This window comes from Malaya genurostris, chromosome 2 (genome assembly GCF_030247185.1).
Source record: "Malaya genurostris strain Urasoe2022 chromosome 2, Malgen_1.1, whole genome shotgun sequence".
In the NCBI taxonomy this organism is placed as follows: domain Eukaryota; kingdom Metazoa; phylum Arthropoda; class Insecta; order Diptera; family Culicidae; genus Malaya; species Malaya genurostris.
Genome location: NC_080571.1, coordinates 238,880,068 through 238,896,422, shown reverse-complemented (window position 1 = coordinate 238,896,422; position 16,355 = coordinate 238,880,068). Strand labels below are relative to the sequence as shown.

The 16,355-nt window shown below is 36.8% G+C and overlaps 1 protein-coding gene across 1 annotated transcript in view; it reads left to right on the top strand.

Moving 5' to 3' along the window:
• Positions 1 to 11,582, top strand: part of LOC131428278 (solute carrier organic anion transporter family member 5A1) — a 225,602-nt gene extending 214,020 nt beyond the window's left edge. Inside the window, exons 12-16 of the mRNA XM_058592096.1 lie at positions 2,447 to 2,669; positions 2,734 to 2,922; positions 2,992 to 3,140; positions 3,198 to 3,351; positions 3,428 to 11,582. Of these exons, the coding sequence (XP_058448079.1) occupies positions 2,447 to 2,669; positions 2,734 to 2,922; positions 2,992 to 3,140; positions 3,198 to 3,351; positions 3,428 to 4,499 (1,787 nt within the window). The 3' untranslated portion in view covers positions 4,500 to 11,582. The remainder of the gene's footprint in view (positions 1 to 2,446; positions 2,670 to 2,733; positions 2,923 to 2,991; positions 3,141 to 3,197; positions 3,352 to 3,427) is intronic.
• The last annotated feature ends 4,773 nt before the right edge of the window (positions 11,583 to 16,355 follow it).

The following is a 16,355-nucleotide window of genomic DNA, read 5'->3' as shown; positions in this document are numbered from 1 at the left end:
GTAGATCAGCACTGGGTTGCTTTAGCACCTCTGTGCCTTTGCACCCCTTCGTCTTCGCACCTTTATGCGATGGCACCTCTGTGACTCGTCACTTCTATGCTCTCGCACCTCTGTGTCTCTACACCTCTGTGCGTATGAACGGGATGGCCTTCGTTGCTAGCTTTCCAGTCGGGAAACGCCCCGAATATTGCGTTTGCTATGGGCAGTTTAACTACCTGAAGCTTAGAATTGTCTCGGTAGCAGCCGTTAACTCACGAGCCAGTACAATCGAAACACAACCTCTTCGCTTGAATGGTTTTTACTGAATGATGAATAGTTGTGGTTCTCCACATTTAAAATAAATATGAAACCGAAGCATTTCAATGTATTCAAAAAAATTGTTATTACACTGAGGTCTTAACTACGAGAGGGATACGTACCGCGTAAAAACCCGTGCAAACAAAAACGCGTAACTTCGGAGATCCGCATGAAAAAATCGCGTAACTTCGGAAAACAGCGTAAAAAACCATAAATCTGAAGAAATTGTTTTTGGTGTCAAATGTCTTAGAAATGTATAAAACGTTCAGATCTGGTATAATCGCAAAAAAAATGTCTTTTTTATGCCAAACTCGTAAAAAAACCCGCGTTACTTCGTATATCCGCGTTAAAAAAGCCGCGTAAAAAGCCACATAAAAATCGCAGAAAAAACGCGTAAAAACCTCAGTATACTATAAATCCATAGCAAAGCCTTGGTATTACATTCTTGTAGTGGAATTTGACCTTCTTTTTCAACAGACTTCGCAGCCGATTCAGAGTGTACAGAACCAGTGCATGGCTGGTGCTACGATTCTACTGACACTACGAATCCTTCCAGGTCGGGGCTCGAACATACGACAACTGGTTTGTAAGGCCAGCGCCCTATGCATTGAACCGCCAACCCGGGACATCCATCCATAGTGGTACCAAATTCGGAAGTGTGACAAAATAGATTCCAAAATGTTTAAGTATTTTTTAAAGCGAGAAATACACCTAAAAAAAATTGAAAAAATTCTAATCTTTGCTGACAGCGCATAAATATCCCAAACTTTTTTAAATGTTTCGGATGAGCGGTTGCTTCAAAAATCAAATAAAATGAAAATCAATAGAACCCCCTAGCTCCGTAATTACAGTCTGTAACATAAGAGCGTGGTCACGATTACTCGCGATCGGTAAAGTGGAATGGTGTGATTTTTTAACACAGAAGGCAAGAGTGCCCTTCATGAAATGTGAAAATAAATCGGCTAACTATTGTTTAAAATTTGATCTCAGCATTTTTTCAAAATGAGTACCGAGTACACTTCGCGCTTCGAGTTCGAGTTAAATCAGCTGACTATTGTTTAAAATTTGATCTCAGCATTTTTTCAAAATGAGTGCCGAGTACACTTCGCGCTTCGAGTTCGCCGTCGTCGTCATTTTTCACCTCTTTAAAACGATTCACCAACTTACTCACAAACTGTTTCGTCTTTTGCATGTATTTCGCCGCGGCAGCTTTGGAACCTTTCGGGCAAAAAAACTGCTTCGAAGCGCGAAGCGTACGCGGTACTCATTTTGGAAAATCTTGAGATCGAATTGTAAACAATAGTCAGCTGATTTATTTTCGCATTGCATGAATGACACTACTACCCTCTGTGTTAAATAAAATCACACCATTCCACTTTACCGATCGCGAGTAATCGTGACCACGCTCTTAAGGGCTGCGAACAGTACCATAAAGTGGTAGGTTTTTTGCTATTTTCCCGTTTCAAATTGAATTTTCTTGGAAATTGAATTTTCTTGGATTTATTGGGTTTAGCGGTCGTGTTCATCGAATATCTCGGCTTTGAAGGCTTATATCATAAATCTACCGTGACAAAGTCTAGATATTTTAGTTTAGATGCGATTAGTACATAAAAACATATATGTTATCGCGATAAAAATAAAGTCTTGTATATTTGTGTGAAACAAAGTCAGTTTCAATGCATCCACCATTTTTTTCGCTTTGGTTTCCTGATAGCATTCTGAAAAAGGAGAGAGAAATAAAATTGGCTTTCATTGTTCATTGGAATCCATGTTGTGTCCAACCCATACGATAGATTAATGTGATAAAACTTCTCATCAAAATAATAAAATGTATGCTGGCAACCCGGTACAGTTTGCTCATATACGAGAGAGTACAAGAGAAATACGATGCGCAAAGGGAATTGAGCGAGCCACGTGGTCGATTTAAAACTCAACACGCGACCCTCTGTCCTCAGACCTTAAGTAACAGACTGTACGACAGTTAAAGGTTTGAAATTTTGGTTGAAATTGTCCCCAGTCTAAGCTTTTTCAAATGTGGTATACCGATATGAATTCCGTGTGGAAGCAGATTTCACATGCCTGTTTAGTGAGAGCGACTACGCGAAAAACTGGTAATTACAAAGAGTAAAAAAATCATTTTTGTTTTCAGGTGTCCAAACAAACGTAACCCGGGTGTACACCGGGGCCGAAGGAGCACAGGCGCAGGCATTGAACGCCCACGAAAACTTTGCCGAAGTAACCGTAGTTCCTGTGGCCACTGCCGGCGTTTGCAATAAACCGTGTCGGACGATATATCCGTTTCTAATACTGTTATTCTTTATGACCTTTGTCGTCGCTTCAACGCAAATGCCTCTTTTGATGATAGTTTTAAGGTATAAAGTTACAAGTTCAAAAATTATGGTTATAACTAAAGTCTACTGTTTTTCGTTTTTTCAGATCTGTTTCTGAGGAAGAACGTTCATTTGCTCTGGGAATGCAATTTGTGATATTCCGTCTGTTCGGTTACATCCCTGCACCAATTGTCTTCGGTAACCTGATTGATTCGTCCTGTTTGCTATGGAAATCCACATGTGGAGAAAAAGGCGGTCGATGTTTGATCTATGACATCGAGAAATTCCGTTACAAGTCTGTATTCTCTTACACCAAATGTCTCGCTAAATAATGAATTCCATTTTGTTTGCGAACTAATTGCAGGTATGTCGGTCTTTGCGCAAGCATCAAAATTATTGCACTAGCCATTTTCATTGTTGATTGGTGGCTAGTGAGGCGAAGGAAAAATATGGATAAACTCAACCCTCTGTCAGCAAACGAAATGGTCGGATCGATCATAAGTTTGGATAAATGTAAGTCTTATTCAAGGGAAATCATATATGCAATTAAAGTAATTTTCGTCATTTCAGTATTCGAGGAAAAGGGCATTATTGAAAATCAAACGATTCCCTTCAACGGTGAATGCGTATCAGGTGAAGCAATCGGAGATAACAATAGCAAACGTGTGCTGATAGCTAGTCGACATCTGCGGAATGATTCTAAATCGATCCAGTTGGAGTACCGGTGAGTTTTTCCTAACAGCAAAATATCTACAAATCGATTCCAAATGGAATGTTAATTTCACATCTATTACTTTCAGGTACGACGAAGCTCCACCACAGCCGTACAACCGAGCGCGAAAGCACATCCGCAGCAATTCGTGTGATATTAAAATCCAACGGTCTAACTCAGGTACAAACCGGGAAACAGATTTCCACGACTGGAAGCTGAAACGTTTCATGCGTCATCACACGCGAAACAACTCCCGAGATTTGGATCAGGAGCACTGTTGTCGTCAGCAGAGTGGCACATCACAACAGGGACGTTGGATATCCCCGCAAGGACAGGCCAGTGACCAGTCGGCGTCCAACATCAAGTACATTCTGAATCATTTGAAGAACAATAACGTAGAAGGGCACAGCAAATTGAACTACAGCAACAGTTGTAGCGGAGGACACGGTGGATACTGTGCGGCTCCGAAAAAGAAGAGACACACGAGAAACTACTCCTACGGGCAGGAGTTTTCTTTTCTGCCAAATAATTGCATTATCCGGTTGGATAATGATATTGCAAATAAGTTCCTGTCGAATAATGCTGGTGGGAGCACATCTAGAAAGAGTTCACTGTCACACGATGTCAATCTGTTGAAGAATATGAACAAGCTGAACAACTGTGGCAAACAAGACATGAACGATCTGAACGAGGAGCTGGAATCCAAGTACACAAAAGGATCGTCACCATGCTACGGGCATTCGAGAAACAACTCCAAAGACTTGAATCTCCTGAACGTACAGAGTTCTGGGGAGGGCAGTGGGATCCTTGGGGGAATCAAGGCATTGATCGAGGACCCAAACAGTATCCTGAGGCATAGACGAGCTAATTCGAAAGATCTGAAATACAGCGTTTATCAGTCCTGTGAACCCGTTGGGAGTGCCAGCAGTAGTAGTAGTGTAAGTAACAATGCTACTAGAAAACTGTCCACCGGTGATGGACATCAACATTATCTGCATCATGGGCACCTATCGGGGTCTGGCGTTACCGGTTATCCGTCGACTACCGGGGGAAACAGCCAAACGGAATCTCTCCAATTGTTGCTGGACAAGTCCTCGAAAATCCTCGAAACACACGGTGGTACCAATAACGACGGTGGATCAACATCGACCAACGTCTAGCCGACGGTACTTTTGGCCGTCGTAAGATCTATGTTTTCGATGATTCTATCGCGTACTTGTTTGAATTAGTAGACACAAAGTGAGGAATATGACGAGCGGAGTTGAGGTGCCATATTGCCATGCAATTTCCGTTTTATAGTAGACTGTCTTTCTTTTCCGAGACTCCGATGATTTCTTTTCGTGCTGTTTTTTAAGTTATGCTCGGATAAATCATTCCTTTTGACCGGTGGTACCCGACGTTCCTGTTTCAGTTCCGTCCGTCAAAACGCAACGCGATATCTTCGAATGGTTTCATCAAGTAGGAAGCTTGCGGTTTGGCGGAATCGTTGTAGTCAAACCACCCGTAGCTTAGTTAGTTATTTTTAGTACCCGAGAATGCATTTTTATACAGTAGAAAAAACCAACTCAGTTCTGTGTGGATCGTGGAATGAAAATATTTGATTACTTCGAGACCAGTAACAGTCATTGATGCTTAATTAAGTTCAATGTGAAACTACTTGCTTACCTTTCCTGCCTGGGATGTTACTTGTTCTGCATCTGAAGCAAATTACAGGGTCCGGCACTCGAAGTGTAACCAATTAAAAAGGCCATAAATTCAGTTTGGAAAATTACTTTTACTCAATTCAAAGTACAAAATGTGTAAAAATAATACAAAATTCAGAATCAATTCACTTTTGCTCAATATGACCACCTTTTGCCTTGACTATGGCCTTGAGACGGTCAAAAAACGAATCGCAAGCTGCGCGAATGTGACTTGCAGGTGTATTTTGGCCCACTCGCGGACAATAACTATTTTCAGCGCCTCGAGACTGGTGTACCTTTAGTTCGGACTTTGCTCTCCAAAATGGCCCAAAGAGAATAATCCATTGGATTCGCATCTGGTGAATTCGAGAGCCATTGTGTGGACGTGATGAAGTTCGGAACGTTGTTTTTCAGCCATTCTTGGTTCACTCGAGCTTTGTGAGACGGTGCCGAGTCCTGCTGAAACGTCCATGGTCTGCCACCGAAATGTTTGTCTGCCCACGGCTTCAAAGCAACCTCCAGAATTCTTTCCCGATAGTATGTCGCATTTACCTTGACGCCAGGCTCGAAGGTCTGAAGTTGGCTACACTTCGAGTGCCGGACCCTGTATAGTTATTAGATTACTACCTGGATTTATGTTTGAAAAATAATTCCATCTAAAAACGATATATAGTGCTGAAAATATTATTACCTTGATATGTATGAATAAATCTGAACTGATTTATTGATTGCTAATCAGCTAAAATTTTATCGATATCAACAATTAGTATTGATGATTCAGTACTCTAATTTCCGTACAGAGATTTTGTAGACCAATGTTTCTACTTTTATTCATCAAAATTCAATTGATTTTCACGGTTGGATCGTCAAAGAGCTAGCAGCTTTTCGATCGTTCCTCATCAAATGACCACAAAAGTTGAAACCAAAGAGAAATAGAGCAACATTAATAGTAATAATAATATCGATCGTCAAACGATGTTCGTCTTTAATGCATTTGAAACCAATCTGCTTGGTATAAATTCCATTCCATTGGTTTCCATCATTGTCTCAATTGTAGAGATTGTAGATTGACGATTATTTATCGACGAAATAGCTAGATTGAAAAGAGTTTTAAAAATTTTTCCAGCAATGTGAACACAATCAAGAATTAAATCAAATCCTCATATCAAGTGAGAGATACTGAGAGGCTTCATGGTTGTCTATCAGGAAGAGAATTCGGCAAATGGCCATGGGAAAATTTCACAAATTCATATATATTTGAAAGAATGTTGCGGTTTTTTTAATATTGTTTCGTAAACCATGTAAAAATGTTGTTCCTTACAACTAAAAAAGACATTTTCCTTCGCCACGATAGCTCGTAAACTAAATCGCAAACAACCTTAAAGCTAATTTCCCGAAGAACCAGTTAAAATTTTGTGTAAACATTAAAAACAACTAGATAAAGGGTATTCCGATCAAAAATTGGCCAAACAAGAATGTGTGTGAATGGGTCAACCATTGTATTATAAAATAAATCGTGTATCTTTTTCGAGTTCAATGCGAATGGGAATTTTCTTTCGTTTGACTCTTTTCTTCAAGTTGCACTTTTCTCACTGCAGAACACCAGTTTATCTTGATCCTCTTCTCGCTGTCAACTATCATTTGCGTCTTCTGAGGTTCCGCTTGAGAATTACTCAATACTTTCCTAATGTACGGGGCTCTGGTGTCTTCGAAGGGTTCGTATCCTTGGACACCACGTGGATGTTGTTCTTAGCATACCACTACATGGACTTTTTCTATAATGACTAGATGCCAAATCCTGTCAAAGATCTGTACATTAAGCAAATATGAAGTGCAAATGAATTATAACTTTCATATGAATTGTAATTGAATTTCTATCATTGGCTGAGAGGCTTCTTAGATTCACCAAAATAAGAAGATACATTTCATCTTGGAAAAAGAAACCAGTTGTCTGGTCCTGTCCTGAGTTCTAAGAAGTTTCCAGTTGCAGGTAGAGTACGATTTAATTAAATTTAAGATTATTGAACGAAACTCTTGCTGTTGCATGGTTTTGCTCTTTGTGTTCTGACAAGAATGAAAAGATTCAAAACAACTCGAAACTAAGTTTAAAAAAAGTCAAATAATCGGTAGTTTTTAATTTCGTATAGACATGATGCTACTCAGTAAATCCGAACATCAGACGCATCGTACACAAAAGCTTTTGATTGCGTTTCAAGCAAGATTAAAGCATATATCTCGGTTAATTTTTCAAAAGGGCGTATAAGCAAGTGACAGTTTCTCTTTGTTTACTTTCTCTTCTATTAATTACCAAGCGGTTTCCACATTTATCTCTCAACTCTGCATGAAATGATACCCGAAACTTTCGACTTTCAAACAGAATAGTGATATCAAAGAAAATCTTTTTAATCACATCACAATAATCGAAAGAGAGAGTGATTAAAGAGAAACAGTCCTAATGAAAAATCAACCGAGATATTGTGTATCGTTATAACAAAACAGTGAAGATACGAGGTCTGTTCAAAAAGTTCCCGGAATTTTTTAATTGCGCGCGTCTGGAGAGTCCGGTCGTCAAAATTTTTTTTATTGTGTTGGTACATATGTCCCTAATGTATGGTGAAATTTTCAGCTGTATTCATTGTTTACATTCTGTCTTGTAGCGGCTGGTGTAGACGTGTTTTTTTGAGCTCGGCGATTTTTGTTAGCTTAAACAATGGAAGAATTGAAGAATTTGTATTAAGTTTTGCGTGAAAAATGAAATAAAGTGTAACCAAGTGTGCGAAATGTTACAGAGAGCCTACGGTGAGTCTGCTATGAAAAGCGACGGATGCCTGATACTCAGAGGATGGGATATATCTGAGTTGGATTTTCCATAGGCCTGTTATTCTGGTCCTGGTTAAGGCGAATGACCTTAAGGTTGAAACCTCCATGATCAAAATGAAATAAACGTCTGCTCGAAAATGCCTTGTTTGGTATCTCATCGCTTTTTTGCTCTAGAGATACATACTGAAAGCGTAAAGCTTTTTCAAGTTGACGAGGTTGATGCAAATAGTGCAGAATTGTGCGATGACGGCCCGATTGCAGCACTACGATCGGGCCAGTATCGTGCTCAATCGGTCCAATAATCGAGTCTATGATCGGACCGATGTGGGTCGACAAAATCCACTGGGTATCCACATACCTTTGGAATGAGGGGTGTGCAGTTTCGTTTATGCTCGTTGAAAAAAATATGTGGCAAGTTGAAGCAGACTAGTTTCTGTTCGGAACACCTTCTTATTAACATTTTCGATTAATGGAATTTCGTTGAGATACGAGATTGCTGTTATTGTTCTAGAAAAGTTCAAACCACATAAATAATCGCTTGTAAAACGTTCAAGTTTCTGTTTGACATTTTGACTCTTCAGAGTTTACTGCTTTGCGATATATTTTTATTATGTTAGTCTTGCTAGTATGACTCCGGATCTAAGGATTACAAAATTAACACACACGTGTTTAATCTCTGGACCGGTTCCAACTGAAAATTTTGGACTTAAAATTAAGAAATCCCAGGTTGTTGTGCGTTACAAATTTTCTGTGTATCCTGAACTTCTAATGTAAAATAATGGCGAAGGATTTCTCCCGTTGTCTTCCATGACCAGTTCCTGAAAGGTGATTTTTTGATTTATGAAAAAGCAATCAAAATAAGGGAAACTTTTTCTAATGTACGATTCTCCTTCCGTCACTGTCAGCGGAACGTCAGCTTCCGTCAAAATTAGTTTGATACTTTCTTTATCGGAACGTTGACGGAGAGTCTGAATCGTACTTAATAGTGATGGTAGTTTTATTTTCATCGACCAATCTTTTCCATGCCTTTTTCCTTTTAAAGATAGTTTCGATTAAACGCTTCAGATTAGAGATGCGCAATCCGTTCGCAAACGATTCAAAAGAACTAGTTCATCTATAAGAATGCGTGAACAAAAGTTTTTTGTTGAACAACGATAGTTCCCTAACCTTTTCAAAAGAAATAAAAATGATTAAATACTATAAAAAATGTATTAATAACTGTATATTTCGAAACGGTTTTCGGAATGCAGTTGATTTTGTATATATTTAGCTGCCTTTGGAAAAGTGAACAAAAGTGAACGATTGCTACTTTAAATACATGCGAAAAAGTTCACTATTAAAGAGTTGGTCACCAAGGTAATATAATTAAATGCTCTCATATGGTCTTCGCAGAAACACAACATTTCTAAAGAACAAATGAACGGCTCAGGAGAACTAGTTCTTTCGGTAGCTCTGAACGGTTTTCCGAAATGAACTGTTTTGCCCATCGCTACTTCAGATTGCTCTCACAGAGTAAGAATTGTGAATTGTGGAAACGAGATTCATGTTCAATCGACAACACAACCGAATCCGCTTTATTCGTGCTCTTTGTTTCATTTCCCCGCTCATTCGTTTTTGGTTTTGAGCGACTCATTGTGCAGTATCGATATTCAACCGAGGCTTCAAGAGTTGATAATGACCAAAATTGCTTCATGATTATTCCGTTGTTGCTTGTATCTTATTAATATGATTTTGACACATGTTCACTGCGTCTCAGGTGCTATACAAACTGCGAATCGAATTATGTTCATTCCCGTTCTATACACACAATTCAATACGTACGAAAAACCGCTCAGTACGATTAGTAAGTTCCCATCGTTTAAAAAACAAAAGTAGCATCATACAGCACGAACTGAACCGGAGAGCACGAGGAATTAGTAACGTAATGGAATGAAGAGGCAATAGAAAACAAGACGTAACTTACAAAATAAAATAATTAATTGAGTAAAAATAAACACAAACAACCTTCCAAGTATTCCTACAAGAAAATTTAATAAACTTTTAGTGCAACAGATGAATTTTATAAAATACGGATGGATGACTGCGGTCATCACTCTAGTAATAGTTGAAAACGAATTATAGAAAAAAAAATAATTGCCTAATTTATTGAACACGTGAGATCACATAACCACTATGAGAAAATCAAGAGAAACAGAGATCAAGTACTAAAACAGAAGAAGTAACATGAATAAAAATAAGTCAAAAGAATTCAATATTTTTATATAAATACCTATTAAAGCAAACAACAAAATGCAACTAATTGTTATACATTATTGAAAACAAACAAAAAATGTTCACAGCTGCTTGAAAACAAACAGACGAATGAATCTGAAAGCAGAAGTTTATGATCGTGTTTTAGTATCTACGGATAATTTTTTTCAAATGCCGCAAAATACGAGATGGAAAGTCAATTTAGGTGTGACTAGAGGGATTAGCATTAAGATTGAATAATTAGGGCACTACAGTAACATTAAGCAAAAACCGATGGAAGGTTGATGGTTTAGAATGAATCCAAGAATATAACACAAAAAAGAAAACGAGTGTAAACTAGGAGCTGTGAAATTACTCTAGGTAAAATGGGTGGGACAGAAGAATGCCGTGGTAGGAATGAATAAGGTGCATATGAAATGTGTTCGAAGTTGTTGATTATTAGCAAAAATACCACTAGTGCATAAAGCATAGATCCGACATAGATGGGCTAGAAATTTGATTTGATCTGAATAATACTGTCACATAGCAGTCGTATCTTTTTTTCGTCTTTTTTAGTATGTATTCACCAAATACAAGTAGGAGATCTTCAATTGAGAAATTAGAGAATTTGCTATAGACAAAGGGAGGGTGCTCCCTTTTCTCGAGTGTACAGATCAAACAACTATCTTTAAAACGAGTTTTGTGTGGTTTTCACTTGAATTAGAAGATAGGTTGTTGGTCCTGTTCGCCACTACACTGCATTAATACTAGCCATGCATATATATGTTGTTCAGTGGTTCTATTAAGTGTAGATTAAACACTATAAGGTTAGGTTCCCAAATAAAAATCAATCAAAGAATGTTGAATTAGTTGGTTTAAGAACAAGAATTGTAGAATTTGTCTCACATTAACCAAATTTGAATTACCTAAAATTTATGACAAAGCTACTAATTTGGCAACACTGTACTTTGAAATTATACATTTAGATCTGGGAACACTATATCTATATGAGATTGTGAGAAACGCAACGGAAAAGCAAACATATCGTGTACAACAGAACAGAAAACTGTAAAGCATCTAACAGATTACTTATTTTTATCAGAAATACAAAACAAGCAAAGGTACAACCGAAAGCAATGTTTCCAATCTCCCGACAGGGTAGTCTAAGCGAACAAATCGAGCATGCGTCAACCATTAAGTTTTCCTCCTGAAATCAGCTAGCTGTTCAAAATGATAGGTGTACAAATGATATGTTCATTTTATTAACACAAATCGCCACGTTTACACACATACAAACTCAATACTAGAACAAAACATCGCTGTCAATTAGACTATGAGCTATTTTCATGCTGTGTACTGAATACTTGAGAATATCTATGGACCGCCCCGGTGCACCTACTCTACTTGGCAATGCAAACCCAAAAACCACGATTGCGATAGGAATGGATATGAATATGGTATGACGAATTGCTGACTATAACTAGGGACGAATAATAAATCAATTTATATGAATGGAAAGTTTTCCGTTAGGGTAGAACAAAAAAGAAAACCCCCATTCGGTAATCAGCGTCGATGGATGGATGTTGGTATGATTTTACTACCTACCATTATTGGAGTTCATGAAAATTCAATTTTGATGCTCATATTTCCTCTTCAACTTGTATAATCAAATTTTCAACTAATAGGATCACTGACACTTTTAAGGATAAAACTGGAACGCACTGAATGTTACTGATTACTTGAATCAGAAATGATATCTTTTGATTCCAAGAATCAGTAATAATCTGTGTGTTCCAGTTTCATCTTGAAAAGTATCAGTAATCCTTTTGGCTGAGAATCGTATTCGTTTCCTGTCTTACAGGATTATCGTTTCGTAGGTCACACTGATCTAAGTTGTGGATTGTTACTTGCGGTAAAAACTGATTTTTTACACTGATATCCCTTCAAACTTATGTAAATATACTGACTTTACCTTTTTTTAAATCGTTAGTGCATAACAATTTATGTTAAACTGTTATGCCATTTGGTAGTTCAACAAAAAGTGATGAGGAGACTTAAAAAAAAATTTTTAGTTTTGCATCGAAATGCAAAGTCCTTACTAACGTGCCAATCCATACAGTAAGTGCCAATACATACAGTAAGTAAATGGAATTTATCGGATACTGTCGTTAGTATACTTGTAGTAGAGCTATTTATCTAATCCGTTTTCTATATGCTATATATAAAACCTATCATTTAAATCTAGGTTGATGAAAATCAGTTCAGCTATCTATGAGATAATTTAATGCACATTTTTATGAATTTAGGCACATTTCAATCCAATTTGTTACTTCACTTACTACAGAACCAAAAATCGAATTCGAGGAAATTAGCAAACCACAAGACCATAAGACCCTCTATTTGAACCTAAGGTCTCTGAGAAAATCGAATGTACTTTTATTTTATACCCGGCGAATGACTACAATAGGTAAAAGCTGGATATAAATAATTGATATGATTAATAATTTACTATTTTACCCCGTTGCTTTGAAACCGGAAATCGTATCCGGATAATATCTCATGTTGAACGTTTACTGTTGGAATTGTATCAATCGTCGAATAAAAAAACCAAACTGAAAGTTCGACAATTCACGCTCGCTTTTCTTATATTTCATCAACTTGTTGAGGATGACTCTTTCCAAAATTCTTAGTGCAGCAAGCATATACGCTTATACGTGTGTGTTTGTGTGAGTGATCTCCTTAGATCGTGCTATTTCTTAAAACCAACTGTCAACGTTCGAAATATGGTCAGAATGTAACGATTAGAGCAATGTAGAATGTCTCTTTTATGCGGTTTTTATGTGACTTTTTATGCTTTGCCTTAGATGAATACGAATCGTCTAGATCTGGTGTTATCCCGAACAATATTGTTTAAGTCGATTCTCTGGGATTTCGATATATTTCTCATTTGTTTTGCGTTTTTTATGCGAGTTCTCAATTATGCGGTTGTTTTACACTCATTTGCGAAGTTATGCGTTATTTTGAATTTCAATGTAATTAATGTAATTCAAAAAGTTATGCTCAGGTTTGTAAAATGCATTGCTAAATCAACCCGATTGACAGTGACATTTTAAATGTCATTAAATATTCGCTCATTTTATGAATGTGTTAGTGTAAAAATTAGGCTATTTCCAGCCCGGTGGCAACAATAAGGCGCTCCAGCTAGTGCTATCGTAATCAATATCTCAGTCCTTCGGGGCCATCAAAGCTAGCAAGTCAGTGAGAGCAAAGTAAACAAATGAAGTAAAATACAACACTTCATTGATTGTGAAAGTCGGTATTACAATTTGGCAGCGCACGTTTCATAACGATATCACATTTATAATCAATCATAAAAAAATCAACTTTCACAGCTAATTATCACATATATTTAGCAACAACGAACTTATATACTTCTTCGTTGTTTTCGTCTTTGCGGAAAAGATGATGGTCACGAAACCATGGTGGCCTAGCAGGGACTTGGCTATTTCACTACACTCCAGTTAGAGGAATGAATGATGCTGATTAAAGTAGGCCTTTTTGTTAATTTCCAGCGAATTTCAATGGTTTATGATGGAATTCTAAGAAGAACTGGTTATTTACTAGTTCTGTATATACGAAAAACTTGAAGATTATTTTTTATTTTTATTTAAAAATGAACTGAAAATCAGTACGAAAATGTGCAAAATCGGGAAAGGATAAGAAGAAAACGAATTGATAATTCAGTCCACATCTTCTCACTCAATTCCGACAGATTTCCGAATCAACCGGTTGTAGGCGAAATTCATTCGGAATCGGTCGTTGCACTGGAGTTGGAATTTATTCGGAATTCATTATAATTGCTATATGGAATTCCGAATGAAAATCTCCCGCCGTCGGAATTGAATCCATTCCTTTAATATTCAACATAAAATATTGATCACAAATTTAGCACATTTTCCAATCAAAACTTCAATACACGTAATTACTTATTTTTACTTTTTACAATCATGTAATCTCTAGCGAATTGGAAACTTCATCCAAATAAATTTGGAAATGTCAAAAGCATCATTACGATAAATTTCGCAGCCCTCTTTCGCATTTCATATTTACACAAGCAAACTTAAATGACTCATGCAAGCTCATGAAGAAAAACCATTCAAGTTGGTTTTTCCACCTCGTAATCCCAACAGATCTAGAATAAGATTAGAAACAACTTTAAAAGCCATTTGAGGATGACGCGAAAAATACAATTTATATTTATTGCGTCTTTGTAAACCTTGAAATGTGTAATGCGTTCGTCAGATTGTTAAAATTATAACTCGCTATCATAAATCGAGTTGTGAAATCGAACTTTCCTTACGAATACAAGAACATGGAAAATCCATCATTGTTTTCCACCTAATCAGAGCTTTCTGTAGCTTTTTATTTGCTTTCCAATATCCGGTGACCCACGCAGCAAAAGCAGTCAACAAACAAAAGGAGCGGGTTGCCAATCTGTTTAACTTTATTTTTTTGAAATCTATTCTCTGACCGTACTGCTTTGTCCAAAATCACGTTTTTTTGGGTTAGCGGAAAATAAGAGACCTGTCCACATGCACTTCAAAGAGAAATAGTCAAGTTTTGTATTCTAACTACCAGTTAGCTACATGTCAACATCTACTTTGAAAAGGATCTGCAGGTGAACCATTATAAGTAGAGTATAATATTGAACACCATACGAAAGTCGACAAAAAAACTGTGAATGCAAGAAGAGTTTTTTGCTTTGAAAGTTTTTCTGTCAGGTTCTTAAAAAAAGACGCAAAGAAAAAATCTGTGTCTGATTTTTGCACTCAATGCTTTTATCCAGTTTTGCATTCAAAAATACTTGAACGGGCTTTCCAAATTAACCTGCTCTCATCCGATTCTTGCATTCAGCCATTCAAATGATCACTGAAAACTGTATGTGCAAGAACAAAAGAAGTTTCTGGTGAGTATTCGGATACGAGTAATTTCTTTATTATTTGATTTGTTCGAAAATGCAAATGATTTAATAATGTCTTGAATTTCTTCTTCATTAATGTGTTTAGTACATTAGATAATATACACTAGTATTTCTTCGCCGGAACATCTATTTTACAAAGTTTAATGGTTAAAGGTTCTTATAAATGAATCTCCTGGTTTTCTCAAGCGATTAAAATATTACATGAAAAGCGTTTTTATTATGCATATGCGTTTATTGTAATAGGCCACATGCATTCAAATGCTTCACCGGAGCACCTATTCTACAAAATAATGTAAAAGATTTAATACTAATTTCTTAATATGATTAATTTGCTGTCTTTAATATATTGCACTATTTTCCTTTCTAGAATAACATCATTTTTTTTATCTATCATTTAACCTACCGAAAACAAAAAAAAATAGAATCATTTTTCTTGCTGTACTTGAACTGTATCCTTTAATTGAAAATCATTTTGCTATCGACTGATCTTATGAAATTGGATGATTGACTATAAACTGAAAAGGGGCGGTCAGTTATTTGAAACTCTAGTAGTTTTTACGAAATCATAATGAAGTTTCATGTATGGAAGAATATCGTGAATTAAAGCATCGGATAGTCTTCCTTGGATGTGTTTAGACCTGACATCATTCGAAAAATTGAACACGTCACTGACATCATTCGAAACATTCAAAAAACAAATTTTTTACGGACAATAACACTTATGTTGCATTTATGTTTAGATATTTCGAATATTTTGGCTCTCCTTCGTGAATTTCTCATTAAAATTAAAAATATTTTGAAAAATTTTGCAGAATTATGTTACTTATTTGAATCAAAGCGTATTTGCGAAACAAACGACAAAGCTGTACGAATTCAATTCGAAAATTAAGTTTGAAATTAATCCAATATCCGACATATGGCATAGTTCTCATAAACAAGATGTGGCATATTCGTGTTTTGATTTAGATGGCTTAGTAGAATTCCTGTTATGCTATTGTCCACCAAGGATCGGCAGCGAAGGTCATTAAACTGAAAATCCAGTTTTACCACTAATAGTTATAAATATATACAATTTTTCTTTATACATTTTTGCTCTGGCAACATTGCTTCGCGCGCCAGCTGTCAAATGCATCATCGATATTTTTCTTTTATCGAGCCTTTTCGTTTTTGTCCATGCGTTTTATACATCGTTTACACGCGTTTCAAGCTGGTGTTCGTGTGTTAGAAACACGATCGTTGAGTGCTTTTTGTGACGAATTGGTAATTTTTCACAAGTTTGGGGTTTGGTTGTGTGCGCTGTCTGT